The sequence below is a fragment of the Dysidea avara genome, chromosome 2, assembly GCF_963678975.1.
Source record: "Dysidea avara chromosome 2, odDysAvar1.4, whole genome shotgun sequence".
Lineage (NCBI taxonomy): Eukaryota > Metazoa > Porifera > Demospongiae > Dictyoceratida > Dysideidae > Dysidea > Dysidea avara.
The window spans coordinates 50,426,758-50,452,884 of NC_089273.1; the positions used below are offsets into that span (position 1 = coordinate 50,426,758).

The 26,127-nt window shown below is 37.0% G+C and overlaps 1 protein-coding gene and 1 long non-coding RNA gene across 4 annotated transcripts in view; both read left to right on the top strand.

Annotated features, from left to right (window-relative positions):
• LOC136247561 (equilibrative nucleoside transporter 1-like) overlaps nt 1-26,127 on the top strand; it is a 265,718-nt gene that overhangs the window by 137,854 nt on the left and 101,737 nt on the right. For both annotated transcript variants that reach the window (XM_066039314.1, XM_066039316.1), the window contains exon 4: nt 17,252-17,363. In XM_066039314.1, coding sequence (XP_065895386.1) covers nt 17,260-17,363 — 104 coding nt within the window. In that variant the 5' untranslated portion in view covers nt 17,252-17,259. The remainder of the gene's footprint in view (nt 1-17,251; nt 17,364-26,127) is intronic.
• Nucleotides 23,546-25,896, top strand: LOC136247572 (uncharacterized). 2 transcript variants are annotated; one of them, XR_010697649.1, is made up of 4 exons: nt 23,546-24,100; nt 24,160-24,263; nt 25,454-25,609; nt 25,819-25,896. It is a non-coding gene; the product is annotated as an uncharacterized lncRNA (long non-coding RNA). The 2 variants fall into 2 exon arrangements; XR_010697648.1 differs by having other exon boundaries at nt 23,546-24,096.

Consider the following 26,127-nt stretch of genomic DNA (forward strand, 5'->3'; position numbering starts at 1 on the left):
ACCTACAATTAAGCATGGAGAGGATGTGTCTTACACACCCAAGTGCATGACATAAATTCAGGAGTTCTACAGATTCCCATGCACGACTAAAACACTGCTAACTATAGCAAAAGTTCATTCACCCATGCATAATGCCACAATGTGCAGAAATATTCTTTCCTCAGTAAAAATCCAAAAATTAATATTAAAGTCCCTTTCAGTTAGTAGCTACTTTCATATTCACATGAATACTCTATATAGTTACTTGACAGCTCTATTAGAGCATATAGGTGACTGCTCTATTAGAGTATCTCAAACTTTCCTGGAGCTAAACAACAGCACTATGTTTACAGTAGTTAGCTAATACGAATATTATTGGAGAACAATGTGGTAATCGTGATATCGCAATAATATTGTTTCCAAGAATTTTTGACGATACTGGTATCGTTACATCAGAATAATTATGGCGGTTTAACGATATAACCGCGATACCGCCCACCCCTACTTTAGATGTGCTCTTGATATACGGCATGTACAATAATACCTGGACACAAAAGGGTGAAAAAGTAAAACCTGCTTACAATGTATTTATGTGGCACACACATACAAAATTTGTGCATACAGTACAAGGCTGTTTTTAAGCCTGTTATAATACAGTTATCAAAAAACAACAAATAATAAACATCATTAGTGACTTCACTACAACTACAACCCTTTAAACATGTGTTTACAGAATAGGCAAGGATGAATTAGGACAATTTATGGGCCTACACATTTACAAGAATTTTATGTTTCTATGAACTTTTACAATGGCTTTAAAATGATGTCAACTACATGATGTTTTGTCTGATTAGATCAGTATAACTTTTCACTGCCAGACTATAATTGCTTTGAACACAGTAATCTTGATGAACCAAGTTGAAAAATTGAACTACCACATGAATTATAACTGAATATGAAACTTGATCTGTACAATATTACCAGCTTCTTAGTGTCTATATACTTATCACAGTCACTAAGAGCAGTACTATAAAAATAATTTGAAAGGTTTCTGATGATGTTGATATTGTTGAAGCACTTCTTAGAACTTCCTGATTGTAACCTATTTTGTGAACAAGCATAATAAAACAAGACAAACGGGCACAAAATTTAAATGATGATTTTTTTCTGCATTCTTCACAGTTTTAGATACATGTTTCTGACTCCCTGTGTTTACAGGCCTAGCCTTCTCACAGATGCCTAGTGGAATAGCACTTAATAAAAGTTTGCATTTATTAAAAGAACATTTCATCATCTCCCATTTTAGTATCTGTACATTCCACTTCACTATACTACTTCAAGATCTTTGTACAGGAACCAATTAAGAAACTACATTAATGTTTGTTCTTCCGTAACTGGGATATGCCTAAGTGAAATGTAACCACAGGAGCAGTGATGCATATACTATAATAATACTATTCTAAATTCGAGCTGAATTCACTTTAACCATCATTGCATTATATATGTATGCGTGTTCAGAACTGTCTGATGTTCTTCATACTTTCATATTTTCATCCTTTGTTCCTTAATATCTCTGTGCATGCTTTATCTGATTCTCTTCAAATTTGGATATGAGAAACCAACTGCCTACCTAGACTGCTAACATAGACTGGCTGAATGCTCTTGCAGACCTTATAGTAATGGTACAAATCTGCAATGGAATACACATTGAGGTTTGCTTATACAAAAATAAGATCTAGTATAAAAACCTGTCATTAGGCCTGAGTCAAATATGCTCAAATTTTCCCAAAATACTTTCAGGAATTTCCAAAACTTTTCACCTATTATGCGCTTTCAGCTAGTGTTCCTATCATGCTTGCATTGTTCTCCTAAGTTAGCAACATTTGTTACAATTATCTTGGAACATTTTAATAAGTGAAGGAGAGAGAACCATCACTAGTAATAAGATGATACATATATACAATACATTATTAGTCCTTGGTCTTGTGCAGATCAAGCAAAATGAGATCTTGTGGGCACGGAAAGGAGTGTGTACATGTAACAAAAAAAGACTAACAACAACAGCAACAACAATAACAAGACAAAATTAAGTTAAGTGCTCGGTTGACCAGTCACTACAATTCCTGGCCAAGAAAAATCTTTTGCGAACATGTCATACATTGACGAGTAGCATTGTTGAGTATATGTCGGATTGAAGATTTGGTGGTTACAGAAAGTTGTACAAAGTCAATAAAGTTCTTGATATTCTCAATGGAAGAAGGTAGGTAGTGACCTAGCACACTAATTTCAATAGTTTTATAATAGTTTGGAATCTGTAAATGATCAAATTCTGCAAGCAGTTGATGATACTCAGCCTTGTTTTGTTTTCTAGACCTAGCAGATTGAATGTTCTGTTCTGAGTCTAGAGGACAGGTTAGTTCAAGTAAAGCAACAGAGGGTTTGCCTGAGTTGTATATATACAATGATATCTGGCCTGTAAGGTGTGATTAGTAAGGTAGATGGAATAGTGACTTGAGGTGCTTCACTAGCTCGTAATCCCTGAAGGTGAGCAAAAACATGGATAGATGGATTGTCACTATACATTTCTTTGAGTTTAGAGGCCAGAAGGTGAAGAACTTGATCGTGACAGTATGTATATCTCTGTTGCAGTAAGGTGACAGAACAGCCACCTAGGATGTGAGCTGTGGTAAAGTCACACAAAGTACAATTAACATAAGATTGAACACACCAATGCCTTAAGTTAACTGCACCTGGAAAGGTATCTGAAGCAGCCTGCAAAAGAAATTACAACTGCCCAGGATGAAAACCAGACATCAGCTGGTTCCATGTCTTGCACGGTTCCTCTAACTTAGTAGAATCTCTAAATTTACATTGGGCTGAAGGTGTCTGCAGATGGGTATCACATTGGGACTTACTGTTGTTACATAATAAATGCTTAGCTTTAACATACAAAGATCAAGCAGTTGGGATTGAAGATAGTTGCTCACATGCTCTATTAGAGTATTTCACCACAAAGTTACTGTTCTATTAGAGAGTATTGATCTAAGGTGCTATGTACAATGCATTTTAGTGCTCTATAACAGTTTGCAGTTTCCACTAATTGCTCTATTAGGGAGTATCGATCTATTTTCATGGAATTAAGCTCCATAGTTTGGAATGTCCACCTAATATGCCAGCATTATGCTGGCATAGTACTCTAGCCTATTATGCTTTTATTATGCCGGCATATTTGACGCAGTCCTACCTGTCATCTGCAAAAGGGCTAGGTTTTTTTTGATGAAGACCAAGTAATAGCTGTAGTGATAGTAATGTCATGTTGTTATTACAACTTCATCAACATTAATATTGCTTCCACCATTTCTTGTCTGCTATCCTTTGATAACACATCTTCTCAAACTAGCCTGACATGTTGATGGTGGCACTCTTTTTTCATAGCTCAGCCTTTTGAATTAGATTAATAGCTAGTAGGTATTGTAGAACAAAACAACAGATAAAGATAATAGCATAGTTAGATAATTGAAATGTTTATTGGTTAGTGCATTTTCAAAGGTCCTATCCATGGTTTCATTGGGTTTATTTGCACGAGTAAACCAAAATGTTAAGCAACAAAAACAGCAATGTTGAGTATGGTGGAATACTTCAAGGTATGTTAAGAGGTTAACATTACACATTTTGATTCACACTAATTGAATATTACACACGTACACACACATAATAAAATATTTGAAATCTGTCACTGTTAATTAATATGTATAATGTTACCACATCATGTCAGTCTTCAATGTCATTCATCACTTCCAATAAAGATTCTTGGTAGTGGGCATAACCCTTATGACGGGTTCTATATGGATATTCACAACAAATATATAACTACACCTTATATGGTTACTTATGTTATGTATGTACCAAAGTTTAGTTAATATTCATGTGCAGAGACCAGATTAGTAATAAGTACTGTATACTACACCTTGTAACTTAAAACATAAATTTTGTAATACTTGTCTATTTATAACTTGTTAGGAACAAGGGACAAGGGTTATGAAAACTACAAAAGTGTTAGGCCACTCCAAATAAATTCTCTGTTTCCCTTCCTGAACTCACATGCAGGTGGGTGGTCCATTTCCATTACAAGATTGACATCTTTTCAAGCCATTATTTGCCTAGTACAACCATAAAAAGCTGCATCAGCATGCTTAAGCTTGTACCTTTCTTTTTTATTTGTAAAATACACAAACATGAATTTGTGCCGACTTGATAGAACAGCTGACACATGAGATGACATTGTTACAAGATAGTTTTTACTGGACTTGTACAGAATGTAAGAATAACCAGAAAATAATGGAAGAATACAGAATAATGGAGTATTAGAGCTGACAGTAACCAGATCACTGTGTGGGCAGTGGACAAGAAAGAGATAATTTATTTTGAGTGGCCTTATCAAGACTGTAATATCAGTGAGTATCTAATTATTTTAAAATACATTTAGCAAAATGAGGATGGAAAAAGTATATGCTATTATGTAGCTAGGTGAAGTGGTAATATGAAAATAATATAATTATTTCAAAGAAGCTTAACTATCTTAAACTTACAAAAAAAATACAATGGAATATCAGTTTTAACTGTATTACCTATGACTACGAAGCTATTTTAAAAATTCAAGCAATCTGCCAAAACAAGCTCAGCCACTTAGTACAGGTGTAGCTATATAATTATACAAGTATAAGAAAAAAATAATTTTAAACTAGAGTAGGGACAATGTAATACCACAATAAAAAGTACTGAAACAAGCTGGATTGGAGTAGTATGTCCAATTGCTGTAAAACAATAAGAAGCAAATATCTCTGCTGTATGTTTCATCTACACAGCACAGTAGGGATATTTCCTTCTTGTTGTTTTACAACAATAACTACTCCAATGCAGTACTTTTTACCGTGGTAATACATTGTCCCTACTCTAGTTCAAAATTCCTAATTTTTTTCTTATATTTGTTTTGTAAACATTTCTGCAAGTTCTTGACCACTAAACACACTGTATAATAATCTAACAGGATTTCTAAAAATAGGTCTTTAACACTAATCCATGTAGGAGCTGTAGCTATATAGTCCTAAACTTTTCATCCGTTCAACAATGTTGATATTGATCAGATTTGAAGTCATTAGTTTCCTTCAATCTGTCTGAAGCTATAAATTGAATTGGATGTGTACATGTGAAGACCGTTTTTCACAAAACCAGCCACAATATTACACAATTACAGTTAATGACAGCACCATAATTATACGAGTATGTTCAAGTAGTAGGCAATTTTTTTCTGATTAGCTAAAACTACATAACACACCACAATTATTGCTAAACTGTATTCACTTAGAAGTTCATCAAGTTATCACAATTAATTATAAGGTTCACTCACTACCTTTGTTACATGGTATTAGTAGCACTTATGTAGCTATAGCTATAATGTGGTTTGCTTGACACATCATGTGAAGATATACAAAGAAAGTCATGAAGGAAAACATGCTACCAGTTCGGATAATGATGGACTCATTCATGATCACCTGTTGAATCCATCTTGTGATGATAACGTGTCCTTGAGTACACCCTGGACTTGGTATGCTCCTTACAAAATTCAATTGCCATGTGAGGTCACTTTGACAATGAATCATTCGTCCACATGTGAGGTCATATTAATTAGGTTTACCATATAGCTACACATGTAGCTACGTGACATGATAATTATGAGGTGATTTTTGTAAAGAGGTGGTCTTTTAAAGAAGTAACTATACTCACTATTTCCATTTGTTTTTTTAGTTTAGACTGGCTGTAAAATATTATAACTCAGTACCAAGAGTACATAATAAAACGAGAAGTACACTTCATTTATATTATGTACTCTTGACAGTATTAGTGTAGGTTAGTCTGCTGACTGAAGCTGATCACAAGCTTCTATTAGAGAAAGTAATGTATTCATTGACTCATTCACCTGTTGAGCCTATTAATTTTTGTGATGATATACCCTGGACTTGGTGTGCTCCTTACAAAGCTACAATTGCCACGTAGGGCCACTTTATCACTCGTTCACAAGAATATTCAACTGTGCCTTGGGTTGATCAGAACAGAAATCAGAACAAGAATCTCCTTGATGATGAAATTATTGTTTTACACTATTAAAATTGAGGTGGTACTTATATTTTCTAAAATTCTAGAGTAGTGTGTTATTACAGCACCCCTGAAAATAACAAGTATCTGAATAGGTATTGCAGTCACACAATTACATGAACTGTGAAATACAGTATTCATAATTCAACAGAATTACAAATACACTTATTTGCTTGTTGGCCTTTCTACATGCACACTGAGTTACATAATATCTTATAAATGTAACAAAGAAACTTTAACTGTGGGATTTCATTCACAAGAGTGTTACAGATACATGTACCGGTGCTATGATCCCTACTCTAGTTGAAAATTATTTTAGTGTGTAATATCAAGAGCATAAAGTAGGGAAGGAATAGTGTTGAACTCTGCTATAGGCTGTTGTGGGATAGTTATGGCGTAAAAGAAGAAAGAGTAGTCTGGCTACGTGAGACTAGATCTGGCGGAAGCTTGTGCTGCAGCCTTTAGACTAAAGCCAGACAAACTTTATAATCATACTTGTTTCTTATCCACAAAATTTGGGATTCTTGTGCAGGTGGGAGGTCATTTTTCATTATTCATTATTAAAGGAATGCATCAAACCACTATTATCTGTCACTGTATAAGGCTGGCTAAAGTCTTCTAAAAGTTAATACTTACATTTTACAGCCTTTACTGAACTGCAAGATACATTTTCTGTACTGTGAAGTGATAGCCAACCTTCTCAACATCAAAATACATTGTGTGCACATGATCAACAACAGCAACAATGAAATTTGAGGCAGTAGGGTAAAGAGTGATATGGGCAGGGATGCCAGCCAGAGAAACAAGTAATCAAGTTTGCCTGGCCTAACAAGAAAATGGAGACATCCTCTCATTCAGTGGAGTGACCAATATGATGAAAACTATGAAGTTAAGAAAAAGTTCATGATCAACCCTTAATCACTACAAGTGATGGATTAAACTAGTAGATTGTGCAAGCAGCATAGAAAATTATTTAGTGATTGTATACCTTATGTACAGAACCAGATGAATAGCTCGATCCTTACAATAACCTCAGGTGTCTTTAGTACTACACAGATTCCTATATTCCCCCTAACTTGTCTTCTACAGAGACATGAGATGCTATTAGGGCCTGCATGGAATAAGGTAAATGTACCTAATATGAGACAGTACGTATGGACAGGTTGATAAATTAAGTTATTTATTATACATTCGTTTAATATACATATCGTTTTCCTGTTTCCTCGTATACATGTTTTTTCTTTTGATACTAAACAACTTTTTTGGCTTTGCTCACCTCATTGTGACTTCAGTTGGTACTGGCAATATTTTATTGACTCTTTGTTTGTTTAATGGTTTTGATGGTCTGTCTATTCCTTTGTAGGTTTGTGGTGATGATTTCAGTATCAAGTTTGACTTTCCTAGCAACACCTTCAAAGATTGTATTTATGTAACTTAGGGTAAACTGTTATGAGCTCAAGTAATGCCTCCTGAATGACCTAAGCCGCTCTCTGTTCAATTTGAGGTTTGAGCAGCTTCACGATTGTCAACCAGAGTTTCTGTGAGCCCCGTCCCACATTTATGTAAAATTCTATTCCACTTTGTTGTTAGTTTGATGGAGGCATCTTTAACCTTCAGGGAACATGGAGTTGTTCCTTTCGGACTGGCGTCATACTTAATGCATTCACTGAGGAAATGATGCTTGTCTTTTAAATTGGCTTTCTCCTTACTGGGACTCTCCAAAGGTAAAGTACAGACTGAAAGGTACAGCACAGACTATCAATACACCTTGTTATTTTAAAAAGTTGTATTAGTAAACATTTTTGTGCACTTTCATATAGACTGATTACAAGCATTCACGAAGAAATTCTGCTTTCTTGAAAGCTGTGTCCATCATTCTATAGACACTGATCATGATATTATTATTAGTGAAGTGAGTACCTGGTCCAATTTTTATTACTTTGTGTGCTTTTTGCTCTAAGTTAGAGGATACCGAAATAGAGTAACTGGTCATTCAACAGACACCATCACATGGACATTGTTATATCAGCTGGACCAGGCTACTAGCTGCAATTTACATTGTACTACTTTGAAGTACTTGCATTACTTGTTCTTGACTAATGTATAAAAATTATAGGAGCCTAGTGCAGCCACTGTGGATTAGAGAGCTGCACTTTCCGAGGGCTTCCACACCATTGATTAATGGAGGAGTCATGCATACGCCGGACAACAAAGGAATTACTTCCACATTGCAAAGAAATGTTATCCTTTTAGCTAACTACATGTCAGTCCATGCACATCATTCTATGTAGTCAGCCCCTCCCTCCTTCTTTAATGCAGTCATAGAGGCGCCAAGTAGCTAACCCTCAATGCACAGACTATAGCCAGCTACAAAATGCACAAATTCCAGTGCATAGCTTTGGTAAATGGTATGTTATGGCATTTGAAGTCACCAATGGCACATTTTAATAAGAAAGACTTCATAATGCATGGAGCTTCTACGTATTACTAGCTACTGCAAAAATCAAATCACGAGTGCATAAGCTAGCTAATCACATGCAGGGTTGACTGTAATTCTATAAAGTTTTCTGTAGGCTCCTGCTCCTAAATGTCACAGCTATTGTTTCCTTTGCTTCAGTTGGCTAAATCAATCTTCTTAGGTCTGCCAGCTCACTCCAATCTGTACAATGACTGTTGCAATAGCTTATTTAATAAACACAGTGAGTTAAAGCCTTAATGAGTTACACTAGTTGACACTATGGTGCTACATCATGCACTAGTAGACAGATAGGCGTCACCTTCCACCCACACAGCAAACAGATACCCAACGTAGCTATGGTGCATGGTATGGAATTAGATACAGTCCGTTAATATGTGGTGTCCAGAATTTGAAAATATACTCGAATTTACACATTTTGTCTGTCTCACAATATGTGCGCTGTCTCATAATTACACACCTTGACAATGTTGAGAACTTAATGATAAACAATTTGTACTGTATAGCTAATTGTTTGACTGAATATAATAAACCAATCGATAAGCATTTGGTCCAAAACTGAAGTCCCTATGAGAGTACCTGTGTGTAGTAATACTCAATCACCCTTAAGTGTACCGTAGCAACAGTCTTGGCAACACTTCAGACCTCAACTCAAGATTGGTCCCTCTTTCGCCGGCTGGGGGCCCCCCCGCCTGTGCCAGGGAGCTTTGGCTCTCAGTCACGGATTTCTGAGCTCCTACAGTTGAATGTTCTGCTAGTACACACACCTGCCCTTGACGGGCGACAATCAATGCGGAATTGGCGGTAATTAAGCACTAACAAGCGCCTTTTAGAAAATTTTCTTGTAAACACGTGGAGAAACAGGAGGTTCCGTAGCTACGTAGGAGGTGGATACGACGATTAACGACCGCTGCTTGGTGATTTTGAACCGTCCTAACGGTTAGTGAATCTGTGCGTGTGTACGTTTTTGTGTAGTGTGAAACTGGGGTAAAAGCTTTTAAGAGTTCACACGACAAAGAGACTTTGCCTCCTCTTGGCAAAACAGTGTTTTCCGGTGTATTTGGTGGTAGCAAACTATCATATTGTATGTTGTAGTTATCTGTAGCATTATTTGGAACAAACTCCAGTGCCCAACTGGTAGACTTGATAATCATATCAAGAAGTTTGCGGAGATTTGGTCCAGCTGCACCGATTTGTTCACTATAAGTTGCATAGTTTCTATTGTACTGGCATTTTGTACTCGCATATCTTTTCACTCAAAAGACGAATTTCAGATTCGCAAGTACCATAAGAAAGAGCAACTCTTGGCGAACAGGATGGTACCAAATGAAGCTCAGTACACAAAAACTCCGCTCGTCATTATCACAATAAAGGAATACAATCATCTGCAATACATTTCCAATGGGCATTTTTGATGATTCTATTAGATTCATCATAATTATCTCGTGATACGTTTGGATTATCCCAGATTCGCTGCTAGATTCGTTTAGCTTATTCTTGAGCGATTCCAACAAGCCACAGTGAGCACTTATAGCGCAAACTATCACTCGTCAAAACGATGGAAAAGTTGTAGGTTAAATATGTGCGTGATTCTGAGCGAGATTAATTGCTTTGATTTGGCTTGGACTCCGTCTGGCTATGTCTGACTAGTAACGCACAGCAATGCTTGAACTATAAACCACTCCTTAGAATTAATACAGAGCTTTAGAACGATTTTATTAAAGAAGTTCTGTATGCGTATTAAAGTTCTAATGTTCCGGCCTGGATCCAGTACACCTGTCATAAATACACTAAATGCAGCACAGACAGCCTTTGACGACTCCTTTAAGCAGAAATGTCTCAAAACCTACAAAAGTGAAAAAACAGCAGCAGTAAAGCCTTTAATCAATGAAATATAACAAGTTAAAATAATTGCAGCTGCTAAATTGCTTTGATTATAATTGGACAAATCACCCACAGCTGGCCTGAAATTTCCATTTTTGAGCCAAACTTCCTGATATGAATAACATAGATCCTTTACACCCCGGGATAGGAATCTCCACATACTTGCTGTACTTACGTGCTGGACTATCCGCACCGTTAATTAATTGGTGTTGACTGGGAGGAGAAAAGTCTGATCCATTGTTTTGTAGTGAATTTCGTGTTGTTTGATACAGTAATCTTGTTCTTTACTTCGAATAAGGCGGAAAGGTGATTGTGGACGCAAAAACAGTGACAAAACTCGCTGACAGACCCAAGCGATTCAAACTTTGGCTAGCTGTAACTCTGGAATTGTTCACTCTATGAACGTCAGATTCAGTCTGTAAGTATAACTTGGGATAAGGAATCGAACCAGCTAAGTCATTAGTCCATGTCTCCGTGTTGAAATCTTGCCGTTTGAATGATGGCGACAAATTTTGGTTAGCTCTACCCGCCTGAAACAATGTCTTCTTAACTTACAATTTGTTTTGTGTACTTATCCATCCTTTGTTAATCGAACTGAAGTAAACTCAATGCCCATGCTGTTCACTAAACAGAGAATTAATACGCTAAAGTCGAGTTACTGATGCATCAATTCATAGATCTCTTGTTAGAAAGGTGTCGATGGAGGTGTGGATGGAAGTGTTAAAAACAGAAGATTCCAATCCCGGGGGTGTAAAGGATCTATGATAATAATAACTCTGGTACACTGGCCCTCACATAAATGTATTAATTACCTAAGCATTTGATTAAAAAAAAAAGATCGTATAGAGAGCTTGCATACAAAATGCAAGTACAAAAATTGCTTGACAACTGTTGCTACTCAGCCATAATTAAGGACAAATTTCAATGGGACTAATTGTAACAAATATTCTTAGTTTGCCACAACAAGCTATGCACAATGGGTGTCACTGCCAGATGCTAGGATATGGTTTTAAAACTAGGTTTAACATATACAAGCGCAATATTAATTTTCGGTAGATTTCTCATGAATTATAGTGCTTTTTGGGATTTTGACTACAGCTAGTTTATACATTAGTCAAGTGACTAACCTAATGAACATGTCCTGCACTTCGGTAAACCATTGAGAACAGCTGTAGCATGTATTTTGCCCTCAAACATGGCTGACCTAGCAGCTGTTGTTAAGCCTGCGTTTCATATGCAAGCTCTCTATTAGTCTGGCGCTGCCCGCCTTTTTGCACAAAGAGACGATCTGGTGAAACAGGTACCATATCATTTCAAAAGGAACTCAATTAGGTCAAATGATTGCCCTTTAATTTGAGAAAAAGTATTACCTTGCCAAGGTGATTTGTGTGAACATGCATCCTTATGTTAATTGGCTACAGCCGAATTTTAGTGTTAGAAATGATTTAGTATTTCACCAGACTCTTACTTTTTGCGAAGCAGTGGGCGGCATCAGTCTAGATTCGTACTAGTCTGGCATCACCCACCCCTTTGTATTATAGGAAGGGGCAGGAACAGAGAGGATTATAACTAGTCTTCGTTGATCTGACATTATGTCAGATCAAAGTCAAAGTTGATCTGACATGATCTGTTATTGTATGGCAATGCTTAGCAGCATGCATAAGCGTGCCAAGTTGGGGCATACCCTCTGAAAAAATTTGGATTTTCAAAGCTTGTATGTGAGTATTTTGACACCCAAAACTAGTTCAGTAGCCATACACTGTTACAATGTTAAACCACATACATAATAAATCACATTATGATGATTTGATACGAAACTATCCAATGTAATGTTTTGTGACATGTATCTATATCAATTATGGTCAGTTATGGTTTAACTGCAGGACATTTAAAATCCCTTTAGAAGCCACTAAACCAGTGTGTGAGCATGTGGTAGAATGGTGCAGATATGCACTGCACTGAAGGGTGCAGGTTCGATTCCTGAAGTCAGACAAAAAAAATTTCACTTTTTTTTAACCTTTTAGGTACACCTTTTAAAAATCTGTTTGCTGCTCTATTAGAGTCGTCGACTGTTCTATTAGAGTATATCGATCTTTTTTAGTGGAAATCGGTCGGCCATCTTTGACCGGTTCAGTAGGTTATTGGGCGGTCTTCGAGCTAATTGCTCAGTAAATGTCCGATGGCCGACTGTTATAATCCACTCTGGGCAGGAACTGCTAGACTAGATTTGTACTCATTTAAGCATTCTTGGTGTTTATTGAGGTAGTGTGGGTTTGAAAAGTATATTTATCTAGTTTACCATTTATTGTGGACGATATCTGTATGTGTGTGTGTCATTGTATGGGGAGCACACTTGCAGGTATTGCCCCCTGTCTGTGACCTTTATCTTTTGATGAAAACAGATAGTCAGATCTGTTGATTGTGTCATTAATTTGTATTTAATTAATATATACAGCACTACCATACTATATGATAGGAGCTTAACACACTACGTAAAACTTGCTGACTACACTACACCTTTTTTGTGTGTTTAACAATGCAGTACCCTGAAGTCCTCATGCCCACAGGAACCAGATTACTAATCCTATGTGGATTGTTTCACAATTTGATATCTGGTTTTAGGCTAATGGAGTTAGGCAGGCCAAGCTACCTGGCCATATACATGTAAAGCCATTTTGTAAACTCGTATTCCTCAAAAATTTTATGCAGCTGTAAGCTGATAATTTCTGGTCACCTCTAACATGCATATACAAACACGTTATACATACAGATTACAAGTATTGAGATTGTAACTGTCTCCAGTGTTACAGATCATTACTGATAGCCATGATTAACATATCAGACAACTAAGCTTCTTTCAAGGTATGTTAAACATTTTCCACAACAAAAGAAAGCTTATTCATTGGGCTACTAGGGTAATGTTGACCAACCACTGTAACAGAGGAGGCTTACTTGTTATGAAGCAATGAACAACAGCTACTCATTTTATTCCAATCCATGCTTCATCCACCACCTTAGTTAAGGTTTGAATCATGTGAGCTGTATATGGTCTTACTCCCTATTGAATGGCGAATTGGCCAACACTTATTTTGGGGTGAGTGAGAATACAATAACTGGCAATGAGTTATGATCATTTTGTTAATGTACGGTGTATAAAGGATTTACGTGTATTATAAACTGAAATTCATTTTCATAGCATGTTTTGGTCCTTGTACTTTCAGTGTCGTTTTATGTCTTATATCACTAGTAAACTGATGTTGATTGCGTGGTCATCGGATTAAGCACTTTGAAGATTACAGCACTTTGTTTGTAACCATGGAGATATATCAGTTTGTGTGGCTTTAAGGGTTAACAATATCTCGATATGTTTTTAATATTAACACTGAGTCATGTGATCCTTAATAACAGCAAAAACTTGATCCATTGACCTTACAGTGAGAGGTTAACTCTCAGAAACGTTTGTAGCTAACAAATTTTTGGAAAGGGTCTGTTGACATTAGTCCAACAATACCTTTGTGTGTTATTGTTAGATATCTACTCTAGTTATTTTTAGTGGGTCAAAAACGTGAGGTTGATGTTTGTTCACTGAGGAGTGACATTAATTAGTAACCAGGGTGTAGCCGAGGTCACTGATGCCCACTAAAGTTCCAAACCAATCATGAGGATTGTCAACCTACTACAATAACTACAGGGTGTAGGCAGGGTGAGGTTGGAAGTGTAATAAGCGCTATGAAAATTTTGTGTTAATTGTGTTTTTGAGATTATAAGTTGGGGTATATTATATGTGTTGAAGGAAGGTAGCAATATTGAATGGTGGCTGTGATAGAACCTTCTTTGTGGCTACCAATTGTTGCTATTGTCCATCTGGAGACTCTTTTCTTGTGTGATCCCTGACTAGGACACATGCCACTATAGTCTTTGTGATGTATTTCACATAGGATGACTTCTTGGGTATTTACTTGTACTATTAAGTGAGACTCCTCTATGTTTTTTTTTCTCTCTCTTTCTCACTTTATAGGACAGCATCTGTTTTCTTCTCTAACAAAGATTTTGTGGCCTGACTCGAGATCTCAAGTGATTTATACATATCCCAAGTTAAGCTTTCAGTGGAGCTTATTGTGCCATTATCATGTACTTGTTATATTTCATCAATTGAGAGGCATCTCAGCACCCAAGGAGGTCCAGTATGCTTTCCAGTACAAATTGGGATCATGTGCACATTTCCAACCTCCTCTGTGGTGCCTTGAAAAGTTCCACTAACACAGATAATCTGCTACTAGAGTTTTCCTTTGCAGAGTGTTTGCATGTGTTTAGACTCAGATACGTGATTTTGTGTAGCAGCTGCTGTTTAACCCTTAAACCCTCAGAGAACTTTTTGGAAATGCGTGTTTAGACACTAGGTGGAGTAACTTAATTCTTACAGTGTACAAATACACATAAATTAAAAGTGTATTCACTGGCTACTTGGAGAAAGTTAAATGAACACTGTAACTACAGTGGCTTACTTGTTATGAAGCGATGAATAGCGACAAGTCGTGTGTCTTTGTTTCAAAATTATTGCCACATGTTTAATTTCATTTGTGGGTTTACTCATGTGAGTCATATATGGCCTGATAGAAAATTTCACGAGAATCAAATTGAAGTTACTGCAGAGTGATAGGAGCAACTACCATCAAGTTATCAACCATTTTGTAAAGGTATGTAAAGGGTTTGCATGTTTCCATACCAAAAAGTTATTTTCACAGCTACTTTTAGACATTAGGATAAAACTGTAGGTATCATTTTAATCCTTGTTACATCACAAGTTCGTACAATGATGTAAATTGCATAGCCATAGGATGGAAAGTTGCAGCGCTTTGTGCAAGGCATGCGTATTTATCATGTTTCAATTCAGTTTTCTGGATTATGAGGGTTACACACACCCACACTACACCCACACCACACACACACACACACGCACGCACACACACACCACACCACACACACACACACACACACACACACACACAATCGTCCTGCTGAAACAACAAGGACAAACTGAAGTACTGTACATGTGTGGTTAGTGGTACACAACAGTAGCTACTAAACTAATGCAAACATACTAGAGGAGCTTGTAAACTTGACAAGCTGAATAACAGACAGGTTACGGATATACGTAATTGTGTGAATGTAGCTAACTACCATATAGTGGGATTTTTTGAGGGAGAACTTTTCAAGGATTGCCGCCATCCAAAATTTCAACGAGGGAAATTTTCACTTCAAGTTGTTTTGTTTGTTTATCAAACAATACCATTTGATCAAGCTACAAATTTCAAGGGGAAATTTGTTGTGAATAGCAGCCGAACTGCTAAAAAAAAAAAGAAAAAAGTCCCTTGAAAAAACCAATTGTAACCATTGTTGAATTGGCTGGTTTAGACAGGTGACCTTCAGTTACACAATGACCTTATTAGGGTAGGTGTCATTACAGTAGATGTTTGACGTGTGTGTGTGATTGAATTTTTGCCTATCCAGAAATGTTGATGAAAAGTAGTTACACATCAAAGCCCAGCATTTCTGCAAGAGTTGATAATATGATCGAGGACAACATCTAATGCTGTGTCCTGATCACAGTCTAACTTCCTGTCATATAACATACAGTGTTTGGTTGTTTCCTTACTGGAGTTACAGACTGTATGCTGGTCACACTTTCAACTATGTTAAAAGGCTTTTATCATACTTAACTAGCATACCACATTTCTGTAAGACTGAGCAAGAATATACATAGTCCATCACAGGCTGGTGTTGTGATAATACTTTTTGACTAACTTTGCAAATTCACTAAACCTTTTCCCTGCTGACCTGCTTCACTTGCTTATTTAAGTTTGTTGTTTGTTTATGGTAGATAAACTAATTTAATCCACACCTGTTACCAATTGTGTCATTAGTGTTCAATGAATAGTTTCCTTATATGGAAAATATTACCTTGTTATTTGAAACCATATAAAGATTGTGCACATGACCACATGAATGCAATGACGAAATCACAGATGCTTTGAACTAATAATGAGTAGGAATGATCTGAGAACAGTTATATGGACAGTTCTTTGACGTGTTCAATTTGACTGTGAAATGAACCACAGTTATGAGGCTACTACTTAGACACACTCCTGTCATTATCACTTATTTGAGTGTAGCTCCTTTAAGATCAACTTCTCATCACAGCTGTAATCACAGTTGATTACAAGTGTTTACCATCACAAGGATAGCCTCATGCTTCCAAGAAGTGCATGACTTTTGAATGATTAGACATGTCAGCAATATCCATGGTTACGAAGCTTTGCACCTTTGAAGGTTAGTTAGAAGATTCATGACCTTACTTGTTTCATATATTTTTGTTGGCTTCAAATTCATCTACTTTATTGATCAGAATTTCTATTATACAATTACCTGATTTGTTTTTCTCACAACTCGTGAGTAGGATGGAAATTTTTGTTTCCATTTAGTATCACTGGTAAGCTTTGTAGATGAACGCCATTGTTGTCACCACCAGTAATGTTTGAAGGATATAGGATTTGGTATGAGGTTTCTAAGTTTTTAGAGAGCTACTTGTGGGAAATGGCGATGCATACTGTGCTATAATATAGATTGTATATATACATTTGTTACTGCTAATATTTCAGATACATTTGATTGTGGTTTCTACTGATTGTGAATTTGTAATTGTATTAAGTACAAATTGTATTGTAATTATGTTAATTATCAACTAATTCTCCATTACAGTATGTTAGATGGACACATTTGACTCTGAGGATCTCAGGAGCATATTCATGGGTTCTCAGGGTGATGAAGATGACGATGAGGTTAAAATTAATATTGCTGCACCTCGTGACCGGTAAGTCTGTTCGTATGTGAATATATCGTTTGAGTCTGTTTGTCTGTGAGTATGTTCATTGTGATTGTTTTTCTGAGAGTACAGTAGAACCTGTTAAAAGTGGCCGAGATATTAGGAAGGTTGCTGCTCAACTCAACATCATCCATAAAGTAGTGATATGCATGGTTGGCCTTTACAGTGGAACATGTTAACTTAAAAATGAGGACATCTGCGTAATCTGGACACTTGGTAATGATTCCAATTTATCTTGTAAATTGATCTGTAAATCAGGACACTATCGGTTGGTCCCAATGTGTCCTTAATATGCCTGTAGGTGTCACTGTTTACAGAAATGAACTGCAATGAGTCGGGTCTCTGTGTTTCAAAATTCTTTCCACCTGTGTTTCAAAATTCTTTCCAAATTCTTTCCAATTCTTTCCTCAGTGATCATTTTCAGCAAGATATGTTTCCTTTAAGTGGGTGCGGCTTTTGTACATACCTACAAACTTGAACTAACCTTTCTGATAAATTAGTCCACATACGCATACAAAATGTAATCTGATATGTGACCATCTCAGCGAAAACCCGTCTAGTTTGCACAACCTCTGAATTTTAATTTTTTTTTTATTTTTAATTTATCAACATTATCTACATTGTCCAAGGAATGGATCACCAAAGTTTCAGCTGTCTGTGGTGAGTAGTTTTGGAATTACAGTGCTAGAAAGTAGGAAGAACAAGGAAATCGATTTGTACAGTGACTATACTAAAAATAAACTACAGGCGCTTACATTCGCAACCATAACTTCCATTTGGATTAGTCTACAAAGTTGGAATATGGCTTACAATCACTTCTTGTGTATACTGGCTCAGTCATCATTCCCAGTTACAGACAGCAAGATACATTTCCTGGGTGTGGCTTTGTGCGTATTACAAACTTGAATTCATCTTATTGGTATATTAGCGTGGTTCCCTTACAAACAGCATCACACAGTGGGCATGGCTCATGAAAGACTGCAATAAAAACCGCATTGTTATTGCCACTACCGTGCTACTTCGTTCAGACATGATTTAGCAATTGGAATAAAAATTGGTGCAGATGTGTGGTTGACGCCTGGCTCAAATCTTAGCAATTGTCGAAATATTATCTGCCAAATTTCTTCAATTGATAATTTTTTCATCCACGACAGATCATCCCTTATGATATTTCAACGTGACTAAATACTAAAATGATTGCTGTGTTAGAGTAGTCAAGTGATATTGTTACATAGTTGATGCAAATGTGTATCTCAGTTCTCCAAGATGATATCTGAAGGTGTTATGCATAGTGTTGTGTACACTGATACATGTAGTCTAATTGTTCAGATGTAAACAAATTGATATCTCATGTATACGTCAACGAGTTTGTATTGATCCTTACCAGCAAGGAGTAGGCCTGAGCCTAATATGCTCAAAATTTTACCTATTATTCTTTCCAGAATTCCCAAAATTTTCTCCTATTATTCTTTTTTTTATTCTTGTATCTAGCCTATTATTCCTTATTAATGCTCACTTAGTTTCTGTAGCTATAGTCATTTAATTCTCAAGATGTTGATATTAGTAGTTTTGCCAGAAGTAATTAATTAATAGCTAGCCATAAATGAAGCATTCCACCTTACACATAATGGCTATAGCCATTACAACAGACGTAAAATAGCTATCGGGAGTATAACAAGAGTTTTCAATTATCAGTGTATTAAAGCTGTAGCTATAACTACATGCTAAGTTTAGTGGATAATGATATCAATATGTTTGTTGAAAGACTTAAAGAAGGTACACTGGCATAAAATGTACAAGTTTCAGAATTACAGATAATCATGCAGTTAAATCCCTGATGCTGTCTGCAGATTGTTAACATGAAACGATCTGACTGCTCTATTAGAGTAATTGAACGTTCTATTAGAGTATATCGATCTTTTAGAGCTCCTTTCAGCCAGCACTCGTATAATAATGCCAGCCATCTATCATTCTTAGTAGTTAAGTACTTTCTTCTAGCTAATCAAGAATAGACACACCCCTTAATTTCACTGATTATTCCTGTGAACGTCCGATAATTCTAAAATTATGCCTGTAACAATCCTATTATTCCGGAATTGTTCTCACGAAATTGCTGACCTATTATTCTCACAATTATGCCAGCATATTAGGCGCAGGCCTAGCAAGGAGTATAATAGTGTGATTAATCGTAGAATAACACAGACATTTCTGTAAATGTTCATTTACATTAAATAGTTGTTTGAAATGTGTACGTGGCAATGGGTCTTTGTTCACCAGTTTTTCATGTTATTCAACTACGTAAGTATTCAACAGTTGTACAAGGAAAGTGTAGTAAGGACCAAGATAACTCTAGTTCACTCCTGAAAACAGTGAAACAAACGAGTGTATTGCCACTTGGTTTTGTGGCTGAATCAGAGCAACCATTAGCTGTGCTCAACATTAAACAAATAGTTACTGCAATTATTAATTACAGGGTAATACATCGTTCAGTGCTTTATGTTACTATTATACACTCTTGCTACTAGCTTGTGAATGTCATTATACATGTACTTTAAACGGTTGGCAGGCAACCCTTTTTAGCATTCTGTCCACTCCACCATAGAAACCAGTAGGCTATATGTGACTGTCTCAACAAAAACCCATCTATTTCATGCAAGCATGCGTTTTGAGAAAAACAATTTTTTTTAAAATTGGTGAAATTATGTGTGTTACAAAGAAAAGTGTATGCAAGTTTTAATCGAGCCATTACTCAGGCAAAGAAGTCTTAAATCCATTACACCATCTTATTTGCCTACTCATGGAAAGTTTGAAAATCTTTGTTTGGTTTCTGTAGCCCCAATGGTTTGCGTATCGCATATGTTTGTTTACGATGCGGTAGACATAAACAAAATCTTCAGTAAAACCGCCATCATACACCTATGTGCAAGTGACTGCAGGGCTAAAACTAGACCTTGGTCAATCTGCCAATCCATGGTGAACATTGAAAGCCAAATCCCAACTTTGTAGACTAATCCAAACGGAAGATATGGCTGCAAATGTAAGCGTCTGTAGTTTATTTTTAGTATAGTCACTGTACAAATCGATCACCTTACTCTCCCTACTTTCTAGTGCTGTAATTCCAAAACTACTCACCATAATCGGCTGAAACTTTGGTGAACCATTCCTTGGACAATGCAGATAATGCTAAGAAAATAAAAAGAAATTTGGAAGTTGTGCGAACTAGACAGGGTTTTCACATATATATTTACACCATGTGTATCTACATGTTGTTAATTTGTGTACGTTATCCCATCTTTTGTTGATTGCAATTCTTTGTAACACAGTAGATGTGTGTGTGTGTAGTGTGCGTGTGTGTGAGTGTGTGTGTGTAGTGTGTGCATGCGTGCATGCGTGAGTATGTGTGTGAGTGTGTGTGTGTGTGATGTTACTGATGCAGACTTGTTAGGTCACTTTTTAATGGGAGTGAAGCCATGAAAGTACACTATACAGTAGCACTTCTGTTAAGGGGACACTACTTACAAAGGATGGTTTTTGATGTCCCTAGGTTCACCTAATAATTCAATGCAATTTTCCTCTGAAATTTAAATAATAAAATTTCAGTGGTCCCAAATGGAGCTCCACTGTACGTGTGTAGTGTTGAAGTACTGTATTGTCTCGAATTATGGCCGGTCTCGTATAAATGCCTGGTCCTGTTTAGTCGCTGGGAGTATAAAGCATCATAACAAAAATAAATGCCAGGTCTCAAATAAACGTCTAGTGCAGTCAAACAATTCCGGGCAGTGTTACTAACGATGAAGTGAAGAACGTTTTACAGAGCTCCTTGTAAGCTTGAATCTGTGAGGGAAACATCAAGGAGAGTCCAGGAGAGTACAACACCAAGGTATGAAGTTGACTCGTAAATGCTGATCAGGTATATAAACACCGGTCTTGTATAGTTGCCGGTCTCGTTTAGTAGCTGGGATAAAAAGTTGCTTGAAAGAAAGAAATGCCTGGGCCGTAATTCGAGACAATACGGTATGTAATTTTCGAGGCTAAACAAATTTTATGATTTTATTTTATGAGATGACTTGATTGTCAATTATATTGCATAGAGTAAACCCTGGGAAAGTCCCTACTTTGGCATTGAGCAATGTGCCAAAGTAGGGACTTTCTCACTGAGCTATGCTATAATACCGTCGGTCATCTCTTGTTTCACTACTTTTTATTGCATAGATCCCTACTTCATTTTTAAATTAACGATTTCTAAAATACTAATTTGTTTAGTTTTTTTGCTGCTAGCTACAATGTAACTTGTGACTGTTAGCTACAGTAAGAGTAGAATATCATACATGACTGTTGTATTAGAGTATATCTTGAGTCAGCCAAGAAGTGTGCAGCTAGCTAGACCAATAAAGGGTGAGGTCATCTTGTTTACTGTTGTTTGATTGTTAAGTGGTGTGGTCCCCGTATTCTATAGCTATTAGTCCACCCAGATCTTTAATTGATGGGCGTGGTCATGAACCTACTGTGTGCAGGATCCAGTTGCGACTTGCAGATAGCTAGCTGGTATAGTGCTGGGACTGAAATGCTTCTGAAATCCAGCTCTAACATAATTCTGTGGCATCTATATATGTTGCTGAAAAAAATTGTTGATACGAATTAACACCTCGATATGGTTTCGTTGGATGAAAATACAAGCAGCCTGATTGAAGATAAAAGAAAAGACAAGGTGCAGGGGGCCTACACTTGTCGGAACCCCAAAAGGCACATTCCGCTGGTGAGTTTGTTATTGTGGCGTAAAATGGTGGCCATGCGCTGCTTCATTTTGCCTCTAGCCTTGCGACTGTGGTCAGTGAGACTAAAATTTGCGTTTTGATGATTTTTTTAAATTGTATATCCAACCACCTGTAAGTGTTTTATATATTATATGGACTAGTATTATTCTGTAAAGGTGATTTTCGTTAAGTAAGATGTCTCTAGAGTGATTTTTAAAGGCTGAACTTTGGGCGTCACGCGAAATTTTCTAGCATAGGCGTAGGAAGCAGTGGGGGGGGGGGGGGGGTGAGGCTATGGGGGCTATAGCCTCCCAAATTATTTGGATAGCCATATCTCTTAAGTACTCAGCCTACCATCAACAATTCAGATTACTATATAATCACCTTTCTAACCAATCAGCAATCCATAAAGTAATTACGAAACTATCTACCTGCAGACCCAACTCCTCAGCAACACTTTAGAGTGGTGATTGTGATAAGTGCCTCTAAAATTAATTCTTGTGTTCAGCAGTGTTGTTTGTATTGTAACACTACTAACATTTTTACTGCTAAAAATACGGTAGTTAGTAAAATGCGGATTTCCGGAATTCCGTTACGGAATTCCGCGTCCATTAATGTTATCACGTGATTTCAAAACGAGTCATTTTGTGGTATTTAATATTCTCGCTTGTTACTATGTAATGGACGCTGCGTTAGAAGTAGGTGACAGCAGCAGCAGCCAAGAAGAAGAGAAGGAACCATCGTTGAAGAAACGCTATTCTCGCTTGTTCGAAATGGAAGCTAAGTTTGAAATAGATGACTGCAGCAGTGGGGAAGAAGAGAAGGAACCAGCGTCGAAAAAACGTTATCCTCGGTCGTTAGAAATGGATGAAACGTTAGAAGTAGATGACTGCAGCAGCGAAGAAGAGGAGGAACCAGTACCGAAGAAACAAAGGTAAGCCATGGTGTGCAATGAGTAACTCAGCGTAGCTATATTCGGCTGCCAGTAATTTAACTAAGTACACGGCCGTCGAGCATGGTGACTTCCTGAGGAAGCACTAACTTGCACCGCTTGAGTCTGGGCGGCTTGTTACAGCGATGTTGTAAGCGCTGTCCAATAACAGCACGTCCTGTCACAAATTAAAAATCTCAGTCTCAGCACAGTTCTTTCACTGAAGCTAGACATTTTTCATTCCCCTACCCAGCAAAAGCGGTCAAGCCATGTGAGACTATTAAGCTGTTACAGTATCCAGCCATTGAGGGAAGGCATAGTTCAACACCAGGAACAACAATCACATAAATTGCTTGTGCTCTATTAGAATATGGGTGTGTGTTCTATTAGAGTATTTCGATCTGGATTTTATAAAATTGCCTCCCCCATAATTCCGGAATTCCGCGCGGAATTCCAGAAATCCGCATTTTACCAACTACCTAAAAATACACTGAAATTTCAGAGAATTAGTTTTTAATTTTTTTCTGGTTGGTATTCCCCCAGACCCCCTAGTTTAGCAGGCTTTCTCACATGCTTTGCATATTCAACCATCTTTTTACGTATCTTTACCACTGCCTAGTCCCCCCAACCATGAGGTGCTAGCTACGGCTATGTCTAGGCGATCCCTACTTGAATGGTACTACCATACCATTTAGCATAGAGTAAACCCTGATGTTTATGATGAACAGGTAAGTAACTACAACTCCATGACAGTTATTTCCCTCAATAATTGGTTTGTATACAGTATCCCTTAGAGGGATGCAAGTAGCTGTTGACTAGTCATTTAACCCTTCAGTCTTGTCTCCATTCATCAGTTAGCTATTATAAGCATAGTACTATTGTTGAGATCTCTATTTGATATGTAAGTTCCAATTTGAGAAGAGGAACTAACAGTTTGAAGTGTTTGAGATTGTGTGTTGTTGTTTATAGGTCTACATGGAGCCATTTATGATGAGTCAATCTGAGCTTGAGGGCTACATCCAAAAAGACCACTTGTGTATGTATGTGTTTGGTATAATAATTATATAGCTACTTATTTACATATTTTGTTCTCATGTAGTACACTGTCTACTGCCCACATGATATAGCCCTTGGTGCACGTCTCTGTTTGAGTTGGGTCCCATCCATTTTCCAGTGTGGATGAGTAGGTCATCCACAACCCTGGTAAGTGCACTGTAGCTGTCATACAGTACAGCCCAAACGCAACGTCGCTAGCACTAATTGTGCACAATTAAAAGCTCTGGGCGTGACAGCTGTTTTGTTCATGGAGCATGGCAGCCATTTTGTTACTCACCAACAAAACAGCTACCATGCCCCTTTTTAGCATGTTTCTAATCATGTGCAATGCAATTTAGTGCTTGTAACATTGCGTTTGTGTGGTACCGTATGTATTAGGGCTGAGCGATACTGCCATTTTAGTATCATGATCGATACTAAGCCACTGTTCATGATACTGAATAGTTCACGATACTTACAAATATGTCAATCATAGCTGGTGCTATATAGTGTATTCCTCAGTATTCCTTCAGGAAGTCTTTAAAACATCAAACTAGCCACTATCAACCTTGTTTACAGTAAAAGTTATTGTAACACATGCTTTGAAGTTATGTTATGGTGTTCACACCTCAGGGGTAACCAAGTTATGACTTACAAGGATTCTTGAGCCTAGTACAGCATAACAAATGGATTTTTAATGACAGCAATGTACAGGCATGGTGTCATGATAGTTAAAAACAAAATATCGCGATATTGATACTTTCAAAATATCGTGATATATTGCAAAAACGGTAGTATCGCTCAGCCCTAGTATGTATATGCAAATTTGATAGTCAATTTTCTATTTTATCAGATTATTGCTTGTAGCCGATGGAATTAGACAGTTTACTACCGTTCACAATGAATATTACGTTAGTATAGTAGTTGTTATGACAACAGGAGATTGTTATGACAACAGGTGACTGTTATGACAACAGGTGGTGTGGACAATGATATGATTTATACCCCCCAAAAACTCACCTTACTGATCTCTCTTCCTTCTGTGTATGTGTTTCGGGGAATGTCACGGCTCAGTAGAGTACCAATGCTAATAATATCACATATTAGGTTATCTATTACATAGTAATCCATGGGGATTACCCCGATGACAATACAAGATTTAATATGGGATATAATACTGTAGTTGACTTGTAATTGTTCTGATGTATTGGCTAGTAGTCTATTGTGTTATACTACATAATTCCTTTATCTTGTTTATGTGTTAACTGCTATCCCGCTATTAACCAATAAGAAGTTAGCACATGTAAACATTACAATAAACTTGTAACTTGTTTATAAGATTGTTATACTCACTACAGGAAGAATCACAGGCAACATCATGTATTACAATGTTTGACATATTGATCAACTCATATTCTCAATATCACTCAATATGGGAATTAAAGTCTTGTGTACCAACTGAGAATGAGGAGACTGAAATGTTGAGAAGAATAAGATTATGGATGAAAGAACTGGTAAGTGTGTATAATTGTATGTGTGGAGTATCCGTCTGTGCGTTTGTCTGTTGTAGTATGATGTGAGTGTGCGTGACTGTGTGCATACATGCATGCATCCGTAAGTACCTGCATGGAAGTGCAGTGTACATGTGCATTTTAGAACTAGGAAACTTCCAATTCACTTGTTGTTAACTAATTATTATTTCACATTTATTTCAATTACACAGGAGTCAAACACAATTAGCAGCACACATGAGTGATAAGGATGTTTTACAAGCTGATGTCATTGTCAGGAAGGTAATTCATTGAAATCTTGTCTCGTATCAATTATATAAATAGTGAAATGACCACTTAAAGGGACACTCCATCAGTATCGAAGCCATTCAACCACGCATTAGTTAGGCAGGTGAGATACAGCCTAACATGTTTCCCCAGCTGTGCAACAGTGTGGCACATGAATAAACAGGCACCTCAACAACAATCGCTGTGTTGCTTTTTGTAAACTACGATGGTCACTCTCCAACCATCCACCTGGT